Here is a 21,963-nt window from a genome sequence, read left to right on the forward strand (position 1 = left end):
GAAGAAACCACTGTATCAGTCCAAATATTCATCATTCCATGAGAGGAGAGGAGAGGAGAGGAGAGGAGAGGAGAGGAGAGGAGAGGGGAGAAGAGGAGATGAGAGGAGAAAAGGGGAGAAGAGGAGATGAGAGGAGAAAAGGGGAGAGAAGAGAAGGAGAGGAGAGGAGAGAAGGAGAGGAAATAAGAGGAGAGGAGAGGGGAGGGGAAGAGAAATGGGGAGATGAGAGGAGAGAAGGGAGGAGGGGAGAGAAGGAGAGGAGAGAAGGAGAGGAGAAATGAGGAAATGAGAGGAGAGAAGAGGGGAGAGGGAGAGGAGAGGAGAGAAGGAGGACTGAGGAGAGAAGGAGAGGAGAGAGGGAGAGGAGATGGGAGAAGGGGAGAGGAGAGAAGAGAAGAGAAGAGAACAGGAGATGAGAGGAGGAGAGGAGAGGAGAGAGGAGAGGAGAGGAGGAGAGGAGAGATGGAGAGGAGAGAAGGAGAGGGGGGAAGGAGAGGAGGGGAGGAGAGGAGAGGAGGGCACCAGACAGACAGCGTGGCTGCTGTACTGCTGCAACAAGCCAACTTGTCTGGTCGAGCAGCGGCTCAGCTGCTCTCACCATCCTCAGGCTGGACGCTCCTCAATGGACACTCTGGACACATTTCTCTCACTCGGAACTGCGTAACACCGACGTAAGAGGATCAGGGGTTTTCGTTGTTTTTTAGTGCGGAGTGAGGGCGACTGTCACGGACAGCTGGCACCGAAGCCGGTAGACAGCAAATAACAGCTCGCTTTACCCGGAACCGAGCCGGGAGCCTCCGACGGGCCGTTGGGAAGAGCTGGAGGAGGGTTGGGCTAGCAGCAAGGCTAGCAAGCCTGCTTAGAGAGCAGCTCTTACAGCATCCTCAAACTCTTCGCTGCCTCGACGCATACTCGGACGTGTAAGACGGGACATGAAATAAGTAATTATTTCATCAATTGGTGGCTTGACGGCGTGTTTGTAATGTTAGTGACATGTTTAGCAACAACAGGTTCGGCGTTAGCCTTTAGCCAGTAGCACTCGCTCACATTCCCAAACAGGTTGTCGAAGGAGATTTTTTTTTTTTGGTAAGACAGAGCCTCAATAATCTGTGTATTTAATTGCTGGTCTTTATAAATATTTATAACGTGAGCGGACGCGTCTGTCTTTGGTAAACAGCCCATCGTTAGCCAGCCGGCTGCTAATGTGAGGACCGCTGCGCGATGTTATCTTTTATGTTCTTCTCTTCCATGTTTTCACATCTGTGGCAGCGTGAAGATGGATTGAAACATAGAGGGTGGAACTCTTCCATCCCCACAGTAGGAGCCCCCCTCTCTCCGAGGTATGCCTTCTCTTACCATTCTTTTACCAACTGCTGTTTTTTTCCTTTTGCATTTGCAACTTGAAACTGCAAAGTTAGATTCCAACAATCACTGACTGGCCATTGATATTAATGAGGCGTGGTGTTAGACCACTTTATTTGGCCAGCCAGCTGCTTTTCCCCAGTATTTGCCTGTGTGGGTCAGTGTGATTCCTCTTTCCACACATCCTGTGTTTTGAGGCCGCTTCCTTTTTTTGTCATGAAGTGTTTTTAGCTGCATCCTGATCAGGGTCACGCATCACAGGGCTGCTCAATGGGTGGTTTGTTCTAACTTAGATTGATCTGATTAGGCCTGTTTTTTGTTATTCAGAGCAATCCTCTGTGAACGACACTGCTTGTTTTCCCTCTTTGATATATATGCCTGCTTTACCACATTGTGTTACTTTAATATTCGGCCACACAAGTCCTCCACAGTGGCCATGAAAGTCTTGCTTGTTGCATTTTTCTAAGGGAATTGACACAAAACCCCATACAAACCTTTTTAGGAATTACAGAAGGAAATTGGCTAAATGCAAAAAAAATGTAGAGCGCTTCAGCCACAGCTACAAGAAGTCTGATGACTCCCTGCCAGGTCTGATTCATCCAATCTCAGATCTTCAAGCTACATTATTATTTTTGTCTTTTTTATAAACGCTATTGGGGGCTATTATAAAATGTGGGGAAATCCAGCATCACAATAACGGAAGGCCAATGTTTCATTTAAAGTGTTACTGTTGTGGAGTTCAGTGTCTATATGACAGTGAAAATCTATTCATAAATACAATGTTTGCTGAAAATGTGAATATTTTAGAAAAAGTATGATCAAAGTTCTGTTTTTTTCCTCACCTCTGGCTTATTGATGGCCCTATATTCACTGAAGGTTAAAAAAATCCACCCTGTCTTAATTTGTAAGTGTAAATCCCACTCAGACATTCTTTCCCATCAGTGTGTCACGATCCACAGCTGAGTCAATGTGCTGTTATGAATGTTTGCTGAGAACTGTTTCTAAAATAAGATCATGACTAATTGGAAAAATAAACATATTGACATTGGAAGCATGAGCTGAGTAATGTATGCCGGATCACTAGGAAATATATGATTTTCCTCGTGCTATTTGTCTTGCCTGAATACAACTGCTTCACTTGAAACATGGAGAAAGGTGCTAAAAGTCACCAAATTTGTCACTGGCCAATATTTTCCAATTATTTTTCCAGCTTGTAAATGTTTTGGTTGCCTAACTGGGCACATAATTAGACTGGGATTCACTGGGAAGTGTTGCCATCTCCCAGGTTGAGTTCTGCAGGATAACTGTGTAACTGAGGGAGGAAACCGAGGGAACCATGCCTCCCAGGCCATCCTCGGGGGAGCTATGGGGCATCCACCTAATGCCTCCCAGGTACGACACACTGGACTGCATCCCTGAACCAAATTATATGTTGTATTTTGACATTGTGTGAAAAGAAAGCCAGGTAATCAGGCTTGTAGGGTGATGACGACTGTGACTGTAGGATCCTGGTGGACTGTCTCCTGCCCAACGGGATGATTCTGACCTTGGAGTGTCTCCGTGAGGCAACGCTCATCACCATCAAACATGAGCTCTTTAAGGAGGCAAGGAAATATCCCCTCCATCACCTCCTGCAGGAGGAGACCTCCTACATTTTTGTCAGTGTTACACAGGTGGGAATTTTTAACCTCAGTTTCAGCGCGTCAGTGACACTTTAAAATGAGCAAATGCTGCAGATACAGTATTGAAGGGTAGATAATACCTCTGTGGTTCCTTTGTGCTTTTTAAATTCCTCTTTTGGGCCTTTCCTTTTTAACCTAGAGGAAGGACACCAGCTCTCATGAAAAGTGACCTTTGCCTTTCGTGAAAAAACAAAGTGGTTTGAACCCGGAGCATCTGTTTTGTTTTCTGGCCTACAGGAAGCAGAGCGGGAGGAGTTCTACGATGAGACTCGGAGACTCTGTGACCTCCGACTCTTCCAACCATTCCTCAAAGTCATTGAACCAGTTGGCAACAGGGAAGAAAAGATCCTCAACAGGGAGATTGGTGAGGCTTTTTCATTCCCTGCCGTGCTAGTTAAAATTAAATGAGTTAAAATGACCTTAAAATTCTAAAAATCTTTCCTTTGCCAGGTTTTGCCATCGGTATGCCCGTATGTGAGTTTGACCTGGTGAAAGATCCCGAGGTTCAGGACTTCAGGAGAAACATCCTGAATGTCTGTAAAGACTCTGTGGAGTTGCGAGACGCCAGTGGGCCCCACAGCAGAGCGCTCTATGTTTACCCGCCCAACGTAGAATCCTCACAGGAACTCCCCAAACACATCTACAGCAAACTGGACAAAGGTTGGTGACGCGTTGTCCAGCAGATAAAAATGTGTCATTTTTTTATCGATGCATTAACCTTCTGAAAAAGATTGTCAGTTGTCTCCTATCAATGACTAATCCCTGCAAATCCATATTTATGGTGGATAAGAACTCAGAACTGGGCAGCTTAATCAATGAATTGATTGCCCTGCTATTAGTGGAAAGCTTTTCTCCCGGAACAGTGCATGCAAAGGAGGAAAGTAATTGCTAGCCTACCCTCAGAACAGATAATGGCGGGTTATTGTTTGATGTTAACTGAGTTAAAATGCGCTTATTCATCTTTTATTTCCCGTCCAGGTCAGATTATCGTTGTGATTTGGGTCATCGTTTCTCCAAACAACGACAAACAGAAATATACACTGAAGATCAACCACGACTGTGTGCCTGAGCAGGTATGGCAGTGCATATAGAAGCAAATCAGTCACGAGCCACAGCTTATAAATGAAACGAGTTAATTCAGCACAGGAGGATAAACCTCACTCCAGGCGTGAGGCGGGGTTTATTGTAAAGATTGTCTTATCGCTAAGGTGATAGCAGAGGCCATCCGTAAGAAGACACGCAGCATGCTGCTGTCACCAGAGCAACTGAAGATGTGCGTTCAGGAATATCAGGGTAAATACATCCTCAAGGTCTGTGGCTGTGACGAGTACCTGCTGGAGAAACATCCCATCAGCCAGTATAAGGTAAGAAACATGACCGCCAGGGTCTCAGGGCACCCCGTACGTAAAGACAATGAATGCCACGGAAACATGTATGCTCCTGAAAATGAATCTAGTTTAGGTTAATGTGTTGTGTCAGCTGCTTCAAAAGCATCCTAATAATCATTTTCAACACTAGAACGTTGAGAGTTAAAGAGTAAAACTATAAAGCTGCTCAGAGCCTTTCGTGTTTCCTGTGTAGGCACAGCGTAGCTTCTGGTAAAGGAATTGATGGAAATAAATGACAGCACTTACGTTTGGCATCACTCTCTGCATACTTTTGTTCTCAACCTCCTTCCTGCTTGTCATTCCCCCCCTGTGTCTCTTTCTAGTATATCCGTAGTTGCATCATGTTGGGCAGGATGCCTAATCTGATGCTAATGGCTAAAGACAGCCTGTACAGCCAGTTACCCACAGATAACTTTGTCATGCCATCCTACTCCCGGCGCATCTCCACGGCAACATCGTATATGAATGGCGAGGTAGCTGCCAAGTCACTGTGGACTATCAATGGAACACTGCGAATACGAATCCTATGTGCCACCTACGTTAATGTGAATATACGGGACATAGACAAGGTGGGGATGCACAGTGCTCAGAGGAATCAACCACAGACGCCTGAGTCTAATTCTCTAATTATAGACAAGCTGTCTGTAGCCGCTAGTTTGTCTGTTTTTCATGACCCAAAGAGAATTCCAGTTGATTATTTATTTATAATTACAAATGTATTAAATTTGATCTCAGTCTTTGAATGTTTTGCCAGTTCTGCACTGGACCATGTCTTCCAACTCTCTTACTTCCTGTCAAAACAAACAGTCTTTGTCCAGGTTTCATGTAAGCAGGGAAAGTAGTTCTTGTTTATGCTGCAGCACTGTCCTGAATCATTTATGTTAATGTAACTAGTCCTAACAGACTGTCTGCCTCCTTTTGACTGTTGAGATCACCTGACACGACAGCTGCCACTTTCTGTTAATCAGCCTGAGATGAGGTTTTAACAACACTGTAGTGAATTTGTCACATTTTATTGACTTTTGATGGGGTGTTTATTGTCTCTCTTGTAGATATATGTGAGAACAGGCATTTATCATGGAGGTGAACAGATGTGTGATAATGTAAACACACAAAGGGTACCATGCTCCAATCCCAGGTATAAATCCTTAATGCTCATCAACTGACCCTAAATATGTCATCTTAAACATTTTGGTGTCTTAAAATTGCTATAAAAAGCTTTTTGCTGTACATGTACACCTGATTGGTTTTTAAAATAGAAAGCAATGCTTTAGATCGTTTACAGTGCTGTGAGAGCAGCAACGTTAACTGTTTAATGCTGTAGGGTAACACTAAACGGCGGTATTGCCTTACTGTTAAACCTAAACCTTTTAACACTGGAGAGAAAGGAAGACTGTTTGCTGTATAAGCTGTTGCCTGTAGACAGTCTGTAGGCAGTATCATTTACATAATTGTAGCCTGCTGCGAGTCACTTAAACAATTTACCTTGTTCAGCTTAGTTTCAGTGCCCTTCAGAGAACCTGCACTGTCTGTTTTGGTGGTTTTGTAGAACACTTTATGCTTTATGTTGTCATAAATTGTGTTTGAACATGGTCGACTTCTCTTCTAAAGGTTCTGTGTTTCCTTCATTCTCTCTCTATAGGTGGAATGAGTGGCTCACGTATGATATGTACATCTCTGACATCCCACGTGCTGCCAGGCTTTGCCTTTCCATTTGCTCTGTTAAAGGCAGAAAGGGAGCAAAGGAGGTAAGACGAAAATGTCTAAACCTAACGTGACGTGTTCTGTGATCAGAAGTGGCCTTGACCCTTCTGAAGCTGCATTTTTCAGTCATTAAAATCATCAAGTGGTCACTGATATATAGAAAAAATGTACCAGTAATCAGTTGATAGCATCTTTTTTTAAAAACAGACTTATTACATTGCATTTGTTTTTAAAATATGTAAAATAAGAATTTACTTACATTTAGCATCCAGTAAGGAGAATGTGCCTGTGTGCTTTGAACTCTTTGTCTGGAAGCCCTGTGGTGTCAGGCGCTTGTGTCTGAGGCTGATACTTGTAACAGACACCCACACTGATTTCCTTCTACCCCTGTGTGGTACAAGAGCTTGCAGAAGTATCAGTGAATGCCAGACATGGATATTGTAAAAGACACCTGCGGTTGAGCTCTGTCCAGAACACCGTACGACATTGAGATCAAGTTAGCAGATGCTCTTTCATGCCCCATTTGAATTAAAGATAAACACTCTTCTTCAGCATCTTTTGTTCCAGCACTCACTCCTAACAGCCCATTTTGACCAGCTGTCAGCATCACACATTGTCCCCATTTCACCCGGTTCCACTGTTGCTCCTTTTAGTCACTCCTTGCTATGAACTACTGATTATTTTATATATATTTATATAGCTTTTTAGAGTTTCCTTCTTATCATAACAATGATTAATTTAAAAACAATGGTTTCTGGTTACAACTAACTACACATTACCGAACAAAAGAACTAACATAATTCTTCTTAACCCCTTTTTAAACTCTTCTCTAGGAACACTGTCCACTAGCTTGGGGTAATATTAACCTGTTTGACTACACTCATACACTGGTGGCCAACAAGATGGCTCTGAACCTCTGGCCTGTGCCTCATGGGCTTGAAGATCTCCTTAACCCCATAGGAGTAACTGGATCCAATCCAAATAAGGTACCCAAATGTTTAGTTTGATCTGGTAGCAACGCAGCTCAACAGTGTGACTCTATCCTTCTCGTACAGGAAACCCCGTGCCTCGAACTGGAGTTTGACCACTTCAGTAGTTCAGTCAAATACCCGGACATGAATGCAGTTGAGGATCACGCTAGCCGGACCATCTCAAGAGAAGTGGGGCTAAATTACACCCTCTCTGGACAGGTGATATATACCCTTATGTATTTTAGCCTGCTTCAGTTGGAAAAGACCGCAGATTTAGGCAGATTTAAGATATAACATGCAGGAGGATCATGGGATAGTTGATGATGAGGTCAGAAGTAAATTACCGGTAATCATAAAATGACATATTAATGAAATAAGAGTGTAGTATGTGTTCAGCTCCTTATGGTTGAGGTATCTTATCAGATTTCTTGATAACGAGAACAATGACTTTCAGGGCGATGGTCTGACTCCTGGTTGGAGTTACCGACATGCGAGTGGATGTTAACGGTGTTTAGTTATTCATGGTGTGTGCGTCAGGTGTGAAGAGCGCAGGTGTAGCATAAAGTGTGCGTGGTGGAAGGAGCACGATCATTGTCTCGCTGGGAATCAAATGAAACGTTATTCTGATGAAGCACAAACAAGGGGATGCTCATCTGCTTGATTTTATTTAGACATTGTTACACTTTGGTGTTTCTTTTAAACAGCAGATCTCTGCTGTTTGACGCATTTGTGATTTTACTTTATTTCACATAAGTAGAAAAAGTTATTGTATTAACCTTTGAGGATGTTTAAAACATCTTGCTATAAACATGATTTCATGCTTAGATTGACTTTGTAACTATGTCATGCACACATATATATGGCTTTGTAATAATTGTATCTAAGTGCTTTCTTTCTTTTCACTCTTTTTGCAGAGTAACCGTGCAGCCAGAGATCATATCCTGACAGAGGGCGACTCTGAGCAGCTGAGACAGCTCACAAACAGAGACCCTCTTTCAGAAATCACTGAGCAGGAGAAAGACTTCCTCTGGAGAAACAGGTAACCTCCCAAAACCAGTGTGTTGCCAGAGGTTTTTTAATGTACATGTTGTTTCCATCCAACCAGTAGACTTGATTGTTGTTGTTTTTTTTTAGGATATTGGCTCAATCGCTGTTATTCCAAAAATATTTTTAATCAAAAGTACCTTCATATGTTGCATAAAAACAGCAGTTAGTGCTGTTCTGTTTCTCTGGCAGGTACTACTGCATGAACATCCCTGAGATACTTCCCAAGATCCTTCTCGCAGTCAAATGGAACTCCAGAGATGAAGTTGCAAAGGTTTGTGTACAGTAAATGTCTACATTATGATACATTTCCAAACCTTCTTCCATATTGGGCCTTTGGTCAGCAATGTTTGATTTATATGTATGCTGATGTGGTTCAAACATGGTGTTTATTTTGTAGATGTACTGCCTACTAAAGGAATGGCCCTCCATCCGTCCTGAACAGGCCATGGAGCTGTTGGACTGTAACTATCCTGACCCTATGGTCAGGCACTTTGCTGTACGCTGCCTTGATAAATACCTGACTGATGACAAACTCTCCCAGTACCTCATCCAGCTTGTACAGGTACGGTAGTATAGAGTCAGAGGCACTGGAGAGATAATGATTAGTGAAGTGTTTTTACAGCCACTTGGTAATTTGGCATATTTGGGTTAGAGAAAAGCGGTAATCTGTGCCTAATCTCCTCACCTGCTGTGGTTTTAGGTGCTAAAGTATGAACAGTATCTCGACAATCCCTTGGTCCGTTTTCTCCTGAAGAAAGCTCTGACCAATCAAAGAATAGGACATTTCTTTTTCTGGCATCTTAAGTGAGTCACCACCCATTTCCTTGTTCTATTCTGAATCTTTTTAGAAGGCATCTTGTGTCTTCTTCTTCATCCCCGGTATCTCCTTTCTTCCCAATAGATCAGAAATGCACAATAAGACAGTAAGCCAGAGGTTTGGTTTGCTTTTGGAGGCTTACTGCAGGGCTTGTGGCATGTACCTTAAGCATCTCAGCAGGCAGGTAGAAGCCATGGAGAAGCTCATTAACCTCACTGATATCCTCAAACAGGAAAAGAAGGATGAGACCCAGAAGGTGAGGACAGCAGCAGCACACCTGCTTACTTAGCTGGGCACGTCTGAGCAAATGCATGTGTGTAAAACTGGGATTGCATGTATTTGTCTTGTGAAGGTCCAGATGAGGTTTCTGGTTGACCAGATGAAGAGACCAGACTATATGGATGCTTTACAGAATTTCACCTCTCCTCTCAACCCTGCACACCAGCTGGGGAACCTGAGGTGGGTAGCAATAGAATGCTGCCAGTCAAAGTCGGGCACATTATTGTTTATGCCCAGTTGTGTATAAATTGTTAACAATAGCTTCATTTAAATGACCAACAGGTTAGATGAGTGCAGAATTATGTCATCAGCCAAGAGACCACTGTGGCTCAATTGGGAGAATCCTGACATCATGTCCGAGCTGCTTTTTCAGAACAATGAGATCATCTTCAAAAATGGAGATGGTAACACACTTTGAAACACTCACGCTTTTTGGCCTTAGAACACAGCACTAGTTCATATGTCCTCAGGAGTTCTTGTTTTATAAACCTTAGCAGTACATTCAAATGCTGATGCTGGAGAGCTCCCTGGTGAGGAACAATGTTCTTATTGTTCTCCCAGGCTGCGTTCATCTTCAACTGTCCTCATTGTGTATGTTCATGTTCTAGACCTACGGCAGGACATGCTGACATTGCAGATTATAAAAATCATGGAGAATATTTGGCAGAATCAGGGACTGGATTTACGGTACTTCTTTCTCTTGTTATCTCAGGATTTATTTCTGCCTTTACTTTAGTCGAAATGCTGTATTATTGTGGTGTGTTTCCAGGATGCTTCCGTATGGCTGTCTGTCGTTGGGCGATTGTGTCGGTCTGATTGAAGTGGTTCGCAGCTCCCACACCATCATGCAGATTCAGTGTAAAGGAGGCTTGAAAGGAGCCCTGCAGTTCAACTCCAACACCCTGCATCAGTGGCTCAGGGACAAGAACAAGGGCGAGATGTGAGGGGCTTGTTGGTTGCATGTGTTAAGGAATGAAAACGGAATCTGTCATCATGTGCAGAGCCCTTTTTTCATCTTTCCTCATACAATTTCTGATACAATTTAAATTCTTTACCGTATCTTCTGTTTCAAATGCAATATTAACAGCATCTTATTACACAGTGATGCCGTACGTGTGTTTGTGCAGGTACGATATGGCCGTTGATCTGTTTACGAGGTCCTGCGCTGGCTACTGTGTAGCTACATTTATCCTTGGGATAGGAGACAGGCACAACAGCAATATTATGGTCAAAGATGATGGACAGGTACATCCTATAATATGCTCAGAGCGGAACATTAGCTTATGCCCGGCATTTAACCATGCTGTATTACTATTATGCTTTAAATAAACTACTGTCATTAGTAAACAAGTCAGGACATGTGACATCTTTCCAGTCTTGCTCCATGTTGCTCTTTTTGTTGTGTTCCTCAGACTTGACAGTGGTGTGCTGACCGTATTTCTAAATTCTACCTTGAGCTCTATTCTTTTATGCATCAGCCTCCCACAGCTGACTAGCGCAGTGACCACAGAGGCAGGCGACGTCATTGCCGTGCACTGTGCTGACTCGCACGTTCTTTCAGGCAACGGTGGGATTTGATAGACTGTAAAACTGGCCGAGGCTGAAATCAGTTGTGACGCCACCACTAATTTTTTGCTCCACCTTTTATGTTCCCGCCGCATCAGGCTGCACACCTACAGCTCCACAAGATCACCAAAATTCAGTGAAAGAGTGCCACATGTGCAGTATTTGTACTTCGGAATGTATATTTATGCACTTCTCTAGTTTACTTCCTAGGTAGAAATTATGAACACCAAATACCTCTTTTCTAATTGGTTTGGTCCTTTCCCAGTTATTTCATATAGATTTTGGCCACTTTCTGGATCATAAGAAGAAGAAGTTTGGCTACAAGAGAGAGCGCGTGCCCTTCGTGCTGACACAAGACTTTCTCATTGTCATCAGCAAAGGATCCCAAGAGTGTGTGAAGACCAAAGAGTTTGAGAGGTACTGGAGCACTGCTTCTACATTTGCTGTACTTATTCAGTGTTCAGTCAAACCACAACACCAAAATTGCATCTCTTTATTCACCAAAAGCAGATTATTTCCACTTGTTTGATTGTAACAGTTTAAGGCAGACAGCTGTTATGGGTCAAACCTGTTTTCAGGCTGTGATCTAACAGTGTACCAGCCACTGCACAAATGTGACAATGTGCACCACCCTCTTTCACGCCTCTGTCCTTCTCCCTCCAGATTCCAGGAGATGTGCTATAAAGCATACCTGGCGATCCGGCAGCATGCTAATCTCTTCATCAACCTGTTCTCCATGATGCTGGGCTCTGGCATGCCTGAGCTGCAGTCATTTGATGACATTGCCTACATTAGGAAAACACTGGCCCTGGAGAAAACTGAGCAGGCAATGATGCTTTTCTCTTTCCTCATATCCACTCACCCTGTGGAGGAGTCTTTCAAGTGTCTACCTTTGTCTGATGGTTTATTTTACACCCTTTGGTTTCCCACAGGAGGCGTTGGACTACTTCATGAAACAGATGAACGATGCTCATCACGGTGGATGGACCACCAAGATGGACTGGATATTCCACACAATTAGACAACATGCACTAAACTGATCTGGAACGTCTGGGAGCGAGCTGTTTGAACCCCACATCGGTCTAAGGAATAATTATTCCAGGTTTCTAAACACAGCACAATGTGTGTTTAAATGGGGTTCTGCTTTTTTTGTCAACGTCATCTTCCTCAGACTTTGTTCTGCACCATCCAGAGAGATTGCCCTCATATCCTGGACAAGATGTGCCCAAACCACCGTTGCTGTGCTTCCTTAACTACGGAACCTTGCTGCTTCAGAACCAACACAAAAATGTCAGAACAGTGCAACAAAAATGCACCTGCAATTTTAAAATGTAGCCGCAAATGAAATTTGTCGCCCCCCTGTGGTGATGTACAACACTAGCTCCATCCACAAACGACAACCACAATTATGTTCAAATTACTACTGATGGGACAGCAGCCACAATCGGCTGTCTGAATTATTTACGTTGTAATTTACACTTCATTCTTTTATTTAATTTATTGGAAAGGGAATACCGTAGCCCTTTGCAGCTGACTTCGCATCTGCTTGTAACCCTTTGTGAGCACTCTGGGAGGCTGTGTTTTGCACAGCTCTGCAGTCTCCAACAGCCTCAAAGAAACAGCACTCCACCCCTGAAAACCTTTGTTGTGTTGCAGCTCAGACTCTTGCATAAACTTCAGGGTGTCGATGTCTCTCCACCAACAAGCAGCACTTACAGATAGCAGAATCCCAGAGAGATGCATTATTATTTTAAATTGATTGATGTATTTCTTTTCAATTCCCGCATCCTACTCCTAGTATAGGCGTAGCTCTATTTTATGTTGGATGTCATTAACTGACGATGACTTTTGGTACATCTCAGTTGCAGTTTCAACAAACCTTGCAGCCCTACATGCGTCAATCATAATAATAATGATGAATTTGTTTGGGAATGCCAACTGGTGAGAGGCCAAAGTGCCCATCTCCCATTGTTTGTGACCTATAGGACCTATTTTTTAGCATCTGGCTGTCTTCCTGTTGATAAAATGCCTTGGCAACACAGCACAACCCTCCACCAGGACCTGCCAACTCCTCCCCAAACAGCCACAGGCAGCAAACCACTGACACTCCCAACATGTCAAGTCAGCTGTAATCTTCATTTTTCTTTTTTTTCTAGAAATATTTCATTGAGAAGTGTAGACAAAATAACAATTATGGATGGATGTTTTTCCACCCAGAACCCCCTTTCACTGAGCCCATCGCCCTGGCAACCAAACCTCTCTGCTTGCTATTCTGAACCATGTTTTTACATTGACAGCTTCGACGATTATGTGTAACCCAAAAGCATGAAACGAAATCTCGCAGCTAAAAACGCACTTTCCCCACTTCAGTCGCCGATTGTATCGAGAAGCCAAAGTGTTGGTCTGTCCCGATGTGGCGCATGAACGTGATGTCATGTTATCGCAGCATTAATGAGTAGAATGTATTTAACGGCTAATGTCGAGCGCATGTCCGCTTGGTTTTTATTTGGTTCGTTTTGTGTCCATTATAGTGTCGGACCCACTTCCTCCGAGCAGACAGGAAGTGAGCAGCCTCTTAGTCATGAAGCCTTTTTTCTTGATGTGCCAAATCAGGCGTCCGTGAAGCCTGAGGTGAACGCTAATGCTGGGAGGGAGATGTACAGCAATGCATATCAGTTACAGTGTTAAAAAAAAAAGAAGAAAAGTTTGGCATATGCACTTGGGAAATTCTTGTTTATAATGCCTTTTTTTGTCCAAGTGGACTCTTTAGAAGAAAAAGAAAACACCTAGCCTAGCGTGCATGTTTGTTGAGCAGCATAATCTGTGTGATGTACATCTTTAACCTGTAACCTGCACATTGGCAGTCGCACCTCTGTTGTCTGCAGGAGGCGTTGTGTGTGACGCGCCTGTGTGTTTTCTGTGTCCTCCAGATTCACGCCCACGTTCATCTTCTCTGTACAGGCTGCAGAGGTTCATTGGCGGGTCCCAATGAAGACACACACCGTGTCTGTGCGGTCGCGTCTGTGTGACGACACTCGTCGCAGTGACGGTGTCGCTAAATGTTTTTTATGCCTTTTTCCACTGGTCTGTGCCAGAGAAGACGAGGAGAATTTTTATTTGCATCGTTTCTATATAGAAAAAAGAAAAACCTAAAGAAGGAAAGCAACATTTCTTTTTTCATAAGCTGTAATTATGTGGAATGTTATCAGTCGCAGCAGTGACTTGTGGGAGGGTTGATGCAGCATCTGTTCTGTGTGTGTGTGTGTGTGTGTGTGTGTGTGTGTAACGTGTGTGTGTGTATTGAACAGGCTCTTTGCTTGGAGTTGCTACTGTTTTATTGCAGCCACTCTGAGTGAGTCACCATCTACATGGTGAATTATTGAAGGACTAAAGCTGAGCTGGGAGTGATTTCAGGCGCCGGTATCTTCTACCATCTTTGCCTCGTTTCTAAAAAGCGACTAAATGTTAGTTTGCACATGTTATTAGCAGTCGTTTGATGTTTTTCCTCTTCTTCCACATGAAATCGCTGCTGGGATTCCTCAGCTGTGATGACACTGTGTAACACGGACACAAGCCCATCACCTTTCAGAACCCGCTAATTGAGAGCAGGGATGCGGCCTTTGGTTTTGGTGCCAAACCAGTTTTTTTCTGACTGGATTTTTCTTTAAACTCAAAGCAGGATTTTGTTTTTATTCTGTTTTTCTCTTGACAAATGCAATCACGTGACCAGAACTGAAAAGGACTATTGATGCAGTGTGCGTGCAGTACTTTTTTTGAGAGTTCTACCGTCTGTTTTTTTTAATGAGTGCCAGAGTATTTACGCCGAGGTGCTTCTGTTACTGTCGGACACGTGTTCTCGTCAGTATGGACCCTGATGTTTGTTCTGGCGGTTGCTCGTATCACTCGTTTTAACTTTGCAATGATTTTGAACCAAATGTTTCAGGTTCCACACAGAAAAACATGGACTTTGGATCAGAGAAAATGTGAATTATTTAAGGCCTTTTTTTCAATTTTTCAGGCTCCGTCAGTACCAGAGTGGCGTGTGCATTTCTTTTCTGTATGCTGTGCTCGTTCTATCTATATTTTTGTGTGTCACTGATGCATTTCCATCAGCTGATTGATCCATATTAGGTTATGAATGAATGTACGATGGGCCAATGTGTTGCTGCATGAGATTTTTTTTGGGTGGGGGGGGCGACTTGTCTTTTTGTTTGTTAAATTCTCCTACACAGCCATACATGTTTATGAATGAATGCCTTAGGTTTGCTTCCTGTGGGAACCCTTTCAAGGATGAATGTTTCCTCTGAGCATTATTTTTTTTTAATTTAAAATTTAAATAATTATGCTGGCTCCTGAGTCAGAGGGTGAAGGTTTGTACCCTGACTGACTGACTCATTCATCTGGGTGTTCTGTAAAGATGTGCAAATAAATTTGTTAAACATTCACAGCCGTTTGCTCTGGCTCTATTCTTATGCTGATGGTCATATCATGTTTAGATCAATGAGTGATGGACTACATCTGGATTTGCACAGAAAATACCTTTTATTTTATCTTCTGGCTGGTTTTGGACATTGAGTGCCATATTTACAACCAATTCCACATCATAAATGGTCACCGGGGCTCAACTACTTGTTAAATTTGGGCAGCACGAAACAGGGAAACGGAACAGACCTCTTGTATCGTCTTCAGTGTTGCACCAACAACCTGTTAAAACCTATTTTGTTTTCATAGTTTGGACTAAAAGGCATAAAAGATTTGCGAGTGTGTGGCAAGTGGAAAACTTATGCCAGCAGGTCTGTGTCACTCAAGACTGGCGCATCTGCCGTCATGTTGGGGGCATCAGTGGGAGCCACAGGACTGGGTGGATTAAAGACTTTCCAGGGTTTGGAGGGGCAGTGGAGGGGGTCGTCGGGCACCACGTCGACCACTGGGGAGGCAGACGGTTGGGCTGCTGCGGTGTCTTCCTCAGAGGATTCCTCCTTGGCCGCTGAGCCTGGTTTTTCGAATTTCCTGAGCGGAGTCCAGCCTGGTGGCCGACGCTTGATTAAAGGCTGAGAGGGAGTAATACATGAATAAACTGTCTGGTCCTGAGAGAGAGAAATGATCCACTGACAATTTGTTATGGCGATCGAAAATCAGGTTTTAGACTGAAGCCTTTTAACCCCAAACTGAGAACTTGATCATTTCACCCTCAACTCTTGCTTCACCCTCTAAGCCCTTTATTTACCTTTTCCAGGTAGAGCAGAGTGGATAAGAATTTCAAAAATAGTAACATTTCTGGATATTTTGGGGTATAAGTGGGTCTCACCATGATTAACATCCCTTCTTCACACTCCATTTGGACCTGGGGGAGCTCGTGTCTCCAGGGTGCTACATCCACTGTGGAGTTACAGTTGGCAAATTCCTGCACACACACACACACACACACACACACACACACACACACACACACACACACACACACACACACCCGTCAGGCCAAACAAGCCTGTAAAAGGTCACATTTGCTCACCAGCAGAGTGTGTTTCTTCTCGTGTTTACCATATTCTGGTCATCGGGGACACAGAGATCACTCAGATCACTGTGTTGACTTTTGGCACATGTGGTCTTCTTCATGTCAAATCTTATCTTGAACCTGAAACCTGCCACCACCTACAGAGAAGACACGTGGGAAAAACATGTTTCTGTCCCCTGAAATTCCTCAACTCCCCCCAGGTCCCCCTACCTGTCTGGTGGCGTAGCCCACACTGTTCAGGGTAAACAGGTGAAGCGAGTTGGACATGGAGTTGTACTTGGTGATGGAGACAGACAGAGGACTCTTCAGGTCCTCGGAGTTCTCATCGATCTCCATCTCACAGCCCAGGCAGGGAGCCTTCTCTGGGGTGAAGTGACCATCTGCCCGTTGGGAAAAGGCAGACACGGGTCACAGATTTATGGGGTTTGTGCAACATATTTGTGCTGATTATTATTATTATTATTTGCTGAAAGGCTCCTGAAAATCGAAGCAACGTGTGGGGAAAAAAAATTGCAAAATTGAGAAAACACGACATGTTTACTGTAGTCTGTCAATGGGCTGGTCAGGCAAACAGATTAAAGTCTAGATTCCATCCGCCTCTCATGGTGCCCACCCTACCTGTGGAGATCTTGCGCAATCGCACCCCCACCCGAGCCCAAACCTCTCGCCTGTGCCCAGCGGTTGTTTGTTGTTGTTGTTGATGGTGACACTACAGTTGCACCTCATTCAGGGCTGATTTCTTCCACTTAAAGTCGCTCACCAATCTGACATTCCACGTGTCTTGTGTTCACTTCAGTGGCTGTCACGTGGACGATGGCGCTGCATGGAACTGGGCTCTGGGGGAGGACAACAGGGCTGTGAGTTCGGCCGCTTGTCTTGACCTACAGCGTAAACGTCTGTCACCTCTCCTCGCCACCAGTGGAAGCCGGCCATTACCTTTCGTCTGGGCAGGTAGTCACAGTCCGTCCAGGGTTTAATGCCCCCTGCTGGGCAGTCGCTCCTCCTGCTGGTGAACTGCAGTGAATACACCGCGTCGGCGCCAGATCCTGTCTGCAGACGCATCACAAACACACCATCAGTGTGTACTAAAAGGTCAAAGTATCCGAACATGCCAGAATTTCTGGGTAGTCGTTGCACAGCTTTAGTTCTGTACTTTCATTGACACTGTGTCCTCCCAGGTCCAAAACGTTTAAATCTGTATGTTTTGACACCAGATTCCAGCTCAAGTAGACGTACTGAAATATTTAAATCTCATACCTTGCTGGCCGATTGTATCTGAAAGAGTGCCAGCTTGTTTCCTGTGGTCAGCTTCTCATTGAACTTCTCCACAGCGCTGCTGACGGCCTTCTCCACGGACGGGTCGTCACAGGAGACCTTCACTGGTTCCTGGAGGAGCAGAGAAACTCAGAACTCCCTGACTGAAGACCACTCTCATCAGAAAGAGGGGAAACACACTTCTTGGTTAAACTGCTTCCCATTTTCTACCTTATAGTAGGATTTACTCAGCATTTTCCTCTCCAACCTAATACCCGTCTACATATCAGTTCATCTTGAATTACAATTTATATAAAAAAACATAGCAGTTTTACTGGTTTTATGGAGGAAAAAGGTGGCAACTATATAGTTGGAGTGGCTGAATTTTGTATGATTTTGTGCAGATAGACTTCTGCTAATATAAACACTTTATACTTCCCTAATTATTCTGCTCCATTTATATTTATATTATATTTCTCCTCTAAAGGATCCAATTATCTGAAGTCTTGTCACATTATTTGCATATGATTAAAGACTGATTTTAAACATTTGCTATATTAATAATTCATATTCAGCTGCACGCAGCGTTCAGTATTTCAAAGGGATTTTATGATAATCTGACCACAGGATGTCGTCTCATCTCCTCACCTGTGCCCTGACTGAGCTGCTGAGGCACAGCAGGCCCAGGACACACAGCCCCAGTCCGCTCCTCATCGTCGGATAGTGTAGGAAGTTCGTCTCTTTTCAGCTACAAGAGGACAAATTAGCAGCGAGCTTGTTTACCCCTCGATTTACTGACCACTTTCCATCAGTTTACAAACCGAGAGAATTGATTCGCCTGAGGAAACTCACGGTTTGTGCAGGTGGAGGCCTGCTGTCGATCCTGCAGAGGAAAAGCTGGATTCCTCTTCACACAGGGATGAATGAGTGACTGAGCTCCTCCTGAAACTGAAGGCGGGACCCTGAGGGTTGGGGTCAGACGGTGACGTGCTGACGGGGGCACAGATGCTGGAAATGCTCAGTCGATGGAAGGGGAGTAAATGTTTGCTCTTCTGTTTGCCCTCCTACCCTGCTTAGTCAATAACAGTTCAAGAGCATGTGAGGAAAAGTACCGGCTTCCTTCATGACTCAAACACCGTCTTACCTGACCTCACACGGAGACGCACGCCACACACCATCCTGGAGCTTCGTTTTAAGTTTTAACTGCGTTGTAGCAAATAGTCCCAGAACTGTGCAGATTCAGCTGTGTGTGTGTTTGCATATGCGTGTCCAAGTGTGTGTTTTGTGTGTCTTGACTGGTACTTTGTCCCTAATGACCTTTAGTCTAAACCAGTGTGCTTTCCCCACTGTTCCTCACTGAAAGGAGAAAAAAAAAAATTGTATAAGGTGAATAAAAATGAATAAATAGTGAATGTACAAATCAACACCAAAATTCACTTTTGATGTCACGTGACTGCCATGTATTTACATCTCTGTAGTGACATAACCGGTCCACTCATATTCTACACGCGTGTATTTGTGCATTTTTAGAGTGAAAGTATAAAATCAGACCTGTGAGAATTCTGCCCTCTTGTGGCCACGTAAAGAAAAACAGGTCCTGCTGACCTTTGACGTCCATCCTCGTGATGAAATTTGAGCTGATCCACAATTAAGTGATTTCAAGTTAATCTACATCAATAGACCTTAACCTAAATAACATAATCACGGAGGGTTTTTGAGGGCTGTGGCCCTTGACTGTAGGTTTTCTTGGAGCCTCATGAGACCTCATTAGTGGCTCAGAGATTTAGTATTGGGAGTAAAAGCAACCATGCAGTGTATTATATTTGTAATAGCTATTGTGGTGTTTTTTCCTTCATGTTCAGGAGCTTTTCTTCACTGCGACCGCCAGTCTTCAGATCTGAGAGGCGGTGGGCTTCTCCCCGCCTTTCATTCTTTACTTCCTGTGTGTGGTGCACAGAGGCGCTCTTCAGTTTCACAGAAACGAGCCAGACTGCAGCAGACACCAGAGCTTCACATCCATCGGTCTCATTTTTCCACCTTTTTCTTCAACATTATGTTCAGGAGTTACCAGGCTGGATGGCGTCTTCTCCTCCTGGCTGCTTTTATTCCAGGTAAAGATGATTTCCAATATTTTTCTGAAGTATCTGCTTCAATATTTTTGTTTTTCTCTGTGATAAACTTCCAGTGAAGCAGTTTCTGCTACTCTTTTGAAGCATATCATCACCAGTATGAAGGGTCCACGGTGATACTCAGGGGTTTTAACTGTCCCACTTGTGGTTCCAGCTTCGTCATTCATGCACACTCATTCCTTCAGAGTGATTAAACTTACAAATAGGCGTGCACGTGAAGAGATCTCAGGGAGAAACGGCCACATTTAAACACGTTTTAATGCGCCTTTTGTAATGTAAACTGTCAAAACTGTCAAAATTCTGGTGTGTTGCTGCTGGGAAGAATATTTCTTTCATTTTGTTGGCTTTTACGCCATTTTTTAGGTTTTGTTTCTTATCTCTGGCTGTCGGCGGGCCCGGCTCTCATTAAGAGTGTTCACCTAATAAAACAACTGAGTTGCTTTGGTGTCAGGATTATTTATGGCTTTTTTGAAGGTGATGAACAGATCTTGAAAGTGTCTCCTGGCCTCTTCCTGAGCAGGTGTGAACCTCCAGAGAAACAACAGCTCTGAGCTGCCCTCCGAGGCCAAGATCTTCCGTCCCGTCCTGCAGCCCTCCGAGTCCATCCCTCCTATAGGTACTTGCAGAGTAGAAGGGGAAAATAACCACGACTATAGGGAGGTGTTTGCAGACAATATATCATTTTACAAATGTGTGTTTCGCACGCAGGAACCTACATGCTGAACTCTCTGAAAGGGAATCCTTGCATCAAAGTTACCATGGGAGTGGAGTACATCATCACCGAACAGAAGGTCAGAGAGTGTGTGTGTGTGTGTTGTGCGTGTTGCGATGACCGTTGTTTCAGCTCATTCTGCATAATATGTGTGTTTGTGTCAGCATGTGTGTGTGAGGTGTCACGTGTAAAGAAGCAGCTCTCAGCTCTTTCTGTTCCATCAAGCTGCGAGGTGTGAGCTCTGGTGTGACAAGAAAACCGTCACTTTTCTCCTGTGTGTCAGACTTGGTACTTTAACTTGGACAGCAGCAGGGTCAGGGTCAGCGGTTACTGTGGCAACCAAGCCGCTGTTCTCTCCATCACAATGCCGGACAATGCTGCCAGTCTGCAGTTCACCTTCACAAAGGTAGAAAAAAAAAAAGAAACTACAATAAATGTCACCTTATGTAGGTCACTGTTGCATCTCCATTTAAAAAAAAAAAAAAAAAAGCTGTATAAATAACAACAATAACAATCTTTCCCCTTTGATGTGTACCCTACCTCTATATAATGCATCTGTTACTATCATTTTTTACTCCAGGAAAAGAAAGTTTTCTTTGTCACCAAGCTGACTGCTCATCTGTCTCCCATGCCTGTCTGCAAAAAGTGCGCCAGTAAGAAGAGAGACGGCTCCCGCCTCGCACTGTTGTGATGTTTATGTTTGAATCGGGAGAAAGTAGCTGCTTGGTGTCCTTGTCCCTCCAGATAAGACTTACTCAGGTTTGGTGGCCCACGACAAGATGTTCAAGACAGCCAACGGAAAGAGCTTCAAGTGCAAGTCTGAGAATCAGCTTCTGATGTCGTCGCTGCTGCAGGTCAAGCTGGTTCCTCTGCAGATCCAGGCTTTCACCCTGGACAAAGGACAGTATGGGAAAGGTGGGAGGACGCTACACTGAGACTGGGCAGATATGCACAAATAGACTGAATGTGTTCCACCCTCATGCAGTAATAAGTTGGTAAAGGTGTCAGTAGGTAGTAGTTTTAAAAAGAACTCCATTAGAAGCACTGAGACTTTTTCTGTTTGCCTGTTTCAGAAGTGGAGTGTTGGGCCGACTATAACAAGCGGATCATTCCCATTGTCATCGGGGCCGTGGTGGTGGGTCTCCTTCTGATCGCCGCCCTGACGTATCTGTTCCTCAGAGACAGTCGCAGCCAAGGATACGAGAGCCTCTGAGGGTGAAGGAGCTCAAATACGTCGAGCATTGACGTAAAGGGATTTGAATATGTTTGGAAATATATAGGACCGAATTACATTTGATACATTTTTCCCCATTTTGTTCATCTGTTTACTGCTGTTGCAGAAATTTGACCTGTTTTGTATTTTTGAGGTGTTTGCTGGAAAGAGCTTCTATTTGACATTTTGTAACTTCTTTAACTTTAAGAACACAAAACTACATTATTATTAAACTATTAAACATTTTTGCTGCCCCCTTCCCCCCCTGCACAGTTAGTACATGATTAAAATGTCTATCTAAATATTTATTTAATGTCTGAATTT

At 43.9% G+C, this 21,963-nt stretch overlaps 3 protein-coding genes across 12 annotated transcripts; 2 read left to right on the forward strand and 1 right to left on the reverse strand.

Annotated features, from left to right (window-relative positions):
* The first annotated feature begins 457 nt into the window (after positions 1-457).
* On the forward strand, positions 458-15,259 carry pik3ca (phosphatidylinositol-4,5-bisphosphate 3-kinase, catalytic subunit alpha). 10 transcript variants are annotated; one of them, XM_003978211.3, is made up of 26 exons: positions 458-1,086; positions 1,270-1,340; positions 2,648-2,754; positions 2,867-3,035; positions 3,282-3,408; positions 3,495-3,704; positions 4,023-4,117; positions 4,253-4,408; positions 4,756-5,001; positions 5,485-5,570; positions 6,075-6,180; positions 6,970-7,122; positions 7,192-7,326; positions 8,022-8,146; positions 8,344-8,425; positions 8,552-8,716; positions 8,855-8,958; positions 9,056-9,227; positions 9,324-9,430; positions 9,533-9,654; positions 9,859-9,937; positions 10,020-10,190; positions 10,378-10,495; positions 11,082-11,233; positions 11,480-11,642; positions 11,749-15,259. In XM_003978211.3, exons 3-26 carry the CDS (start codon positions 2,699-2,701, stop codon positions 11,854-11,856), a joined length of 3,207 nt encoding a protein of 1,068 aa, XP_003978260.1. In that variant the 5' UTR covers positions 458-1,086; positions 1,270-1,340; positions 2,648-2,698; the 3' UTR covers positions 11,857-15,259. The 10 variants fall into 10 exon arrangements, with proteins under 10 accessions (XP_003978260.1, XP_029684006.1, XP_029684002.1 ...); XM_029828146.1 differs by having other exon boundaries at positions 458-941; positions 2,573-2,754; XM_029828142.1 differs by having other exon boundaries at positions 458-941.
* Positions 15,260-15,301: 42 nt separating this feature from the next.
* On the forward strand, positions 15,302-21,947 carry lamp3 (lysosomal associated membrane protein 3). Its single transcript, XM_029828404.1, has 8 exons — positions 15,302-15,386; positions 19,448-19,696; positions 20,235-20,330; positions 20,423-20,505; positions 20,710-20,832; positions 21,007-21,079; positions 21,171-21,341; positions 21,500-21,947. Exons 1-8 carry the CDS (start codon positions 15,305-15,307, stop codon positions 21,637-21,639), a joined length of 1,017 nt encoding a protein of 338 aa, XP_029684264.1. The 5' UTR covers positions 15,302-15,304; the 3' UTR covers positions 21,640-21,947.
* Positions 15,336-18,596, reverse strand: kng1 (kininogen 1). Its single transcript, XM_003978215.3, has 9 exons — positions 18,438-18,596; positions 18,234-18,333; positions 17,589-17,717; positions 17,268-17,381; positions 17,092-17,167; positions 16,542-16,711; positions 16,358-16,468; positions 16,125-16,220; positions 15,336-15,867 (listed from the first exon to the last, which is right to left on the reverse strand). Exons 2-9 carry the CDS (start codon positions 18,297-18,299, stop codon positions 15,598-15,600), a joined length of 1,032 nt encoding a protein of 343 aa, XP_003978264.2. The 5' UTR covers positions 18,300-18,333; positions 18,438-18,596; the 3' UTR covers positions 15,336-15,597.
* Positions 21,948-21,963: the final 16 nt, after the last annotated feature.

Source organism: Takifugu rubripes, chromosome 20, assembly GCF_901000725.2.
Source record: "Takifugu rubripes chromosome 20, fTakRub1.2, whole genome shotgun sequence".
Classification (NCBI taxonomy): Eukaryota; Metazoa; Chordata; class Actinopteri; order Tetraodontiformes; family Tetraodontidae; genus Takifugu; species Takifugu rubripes.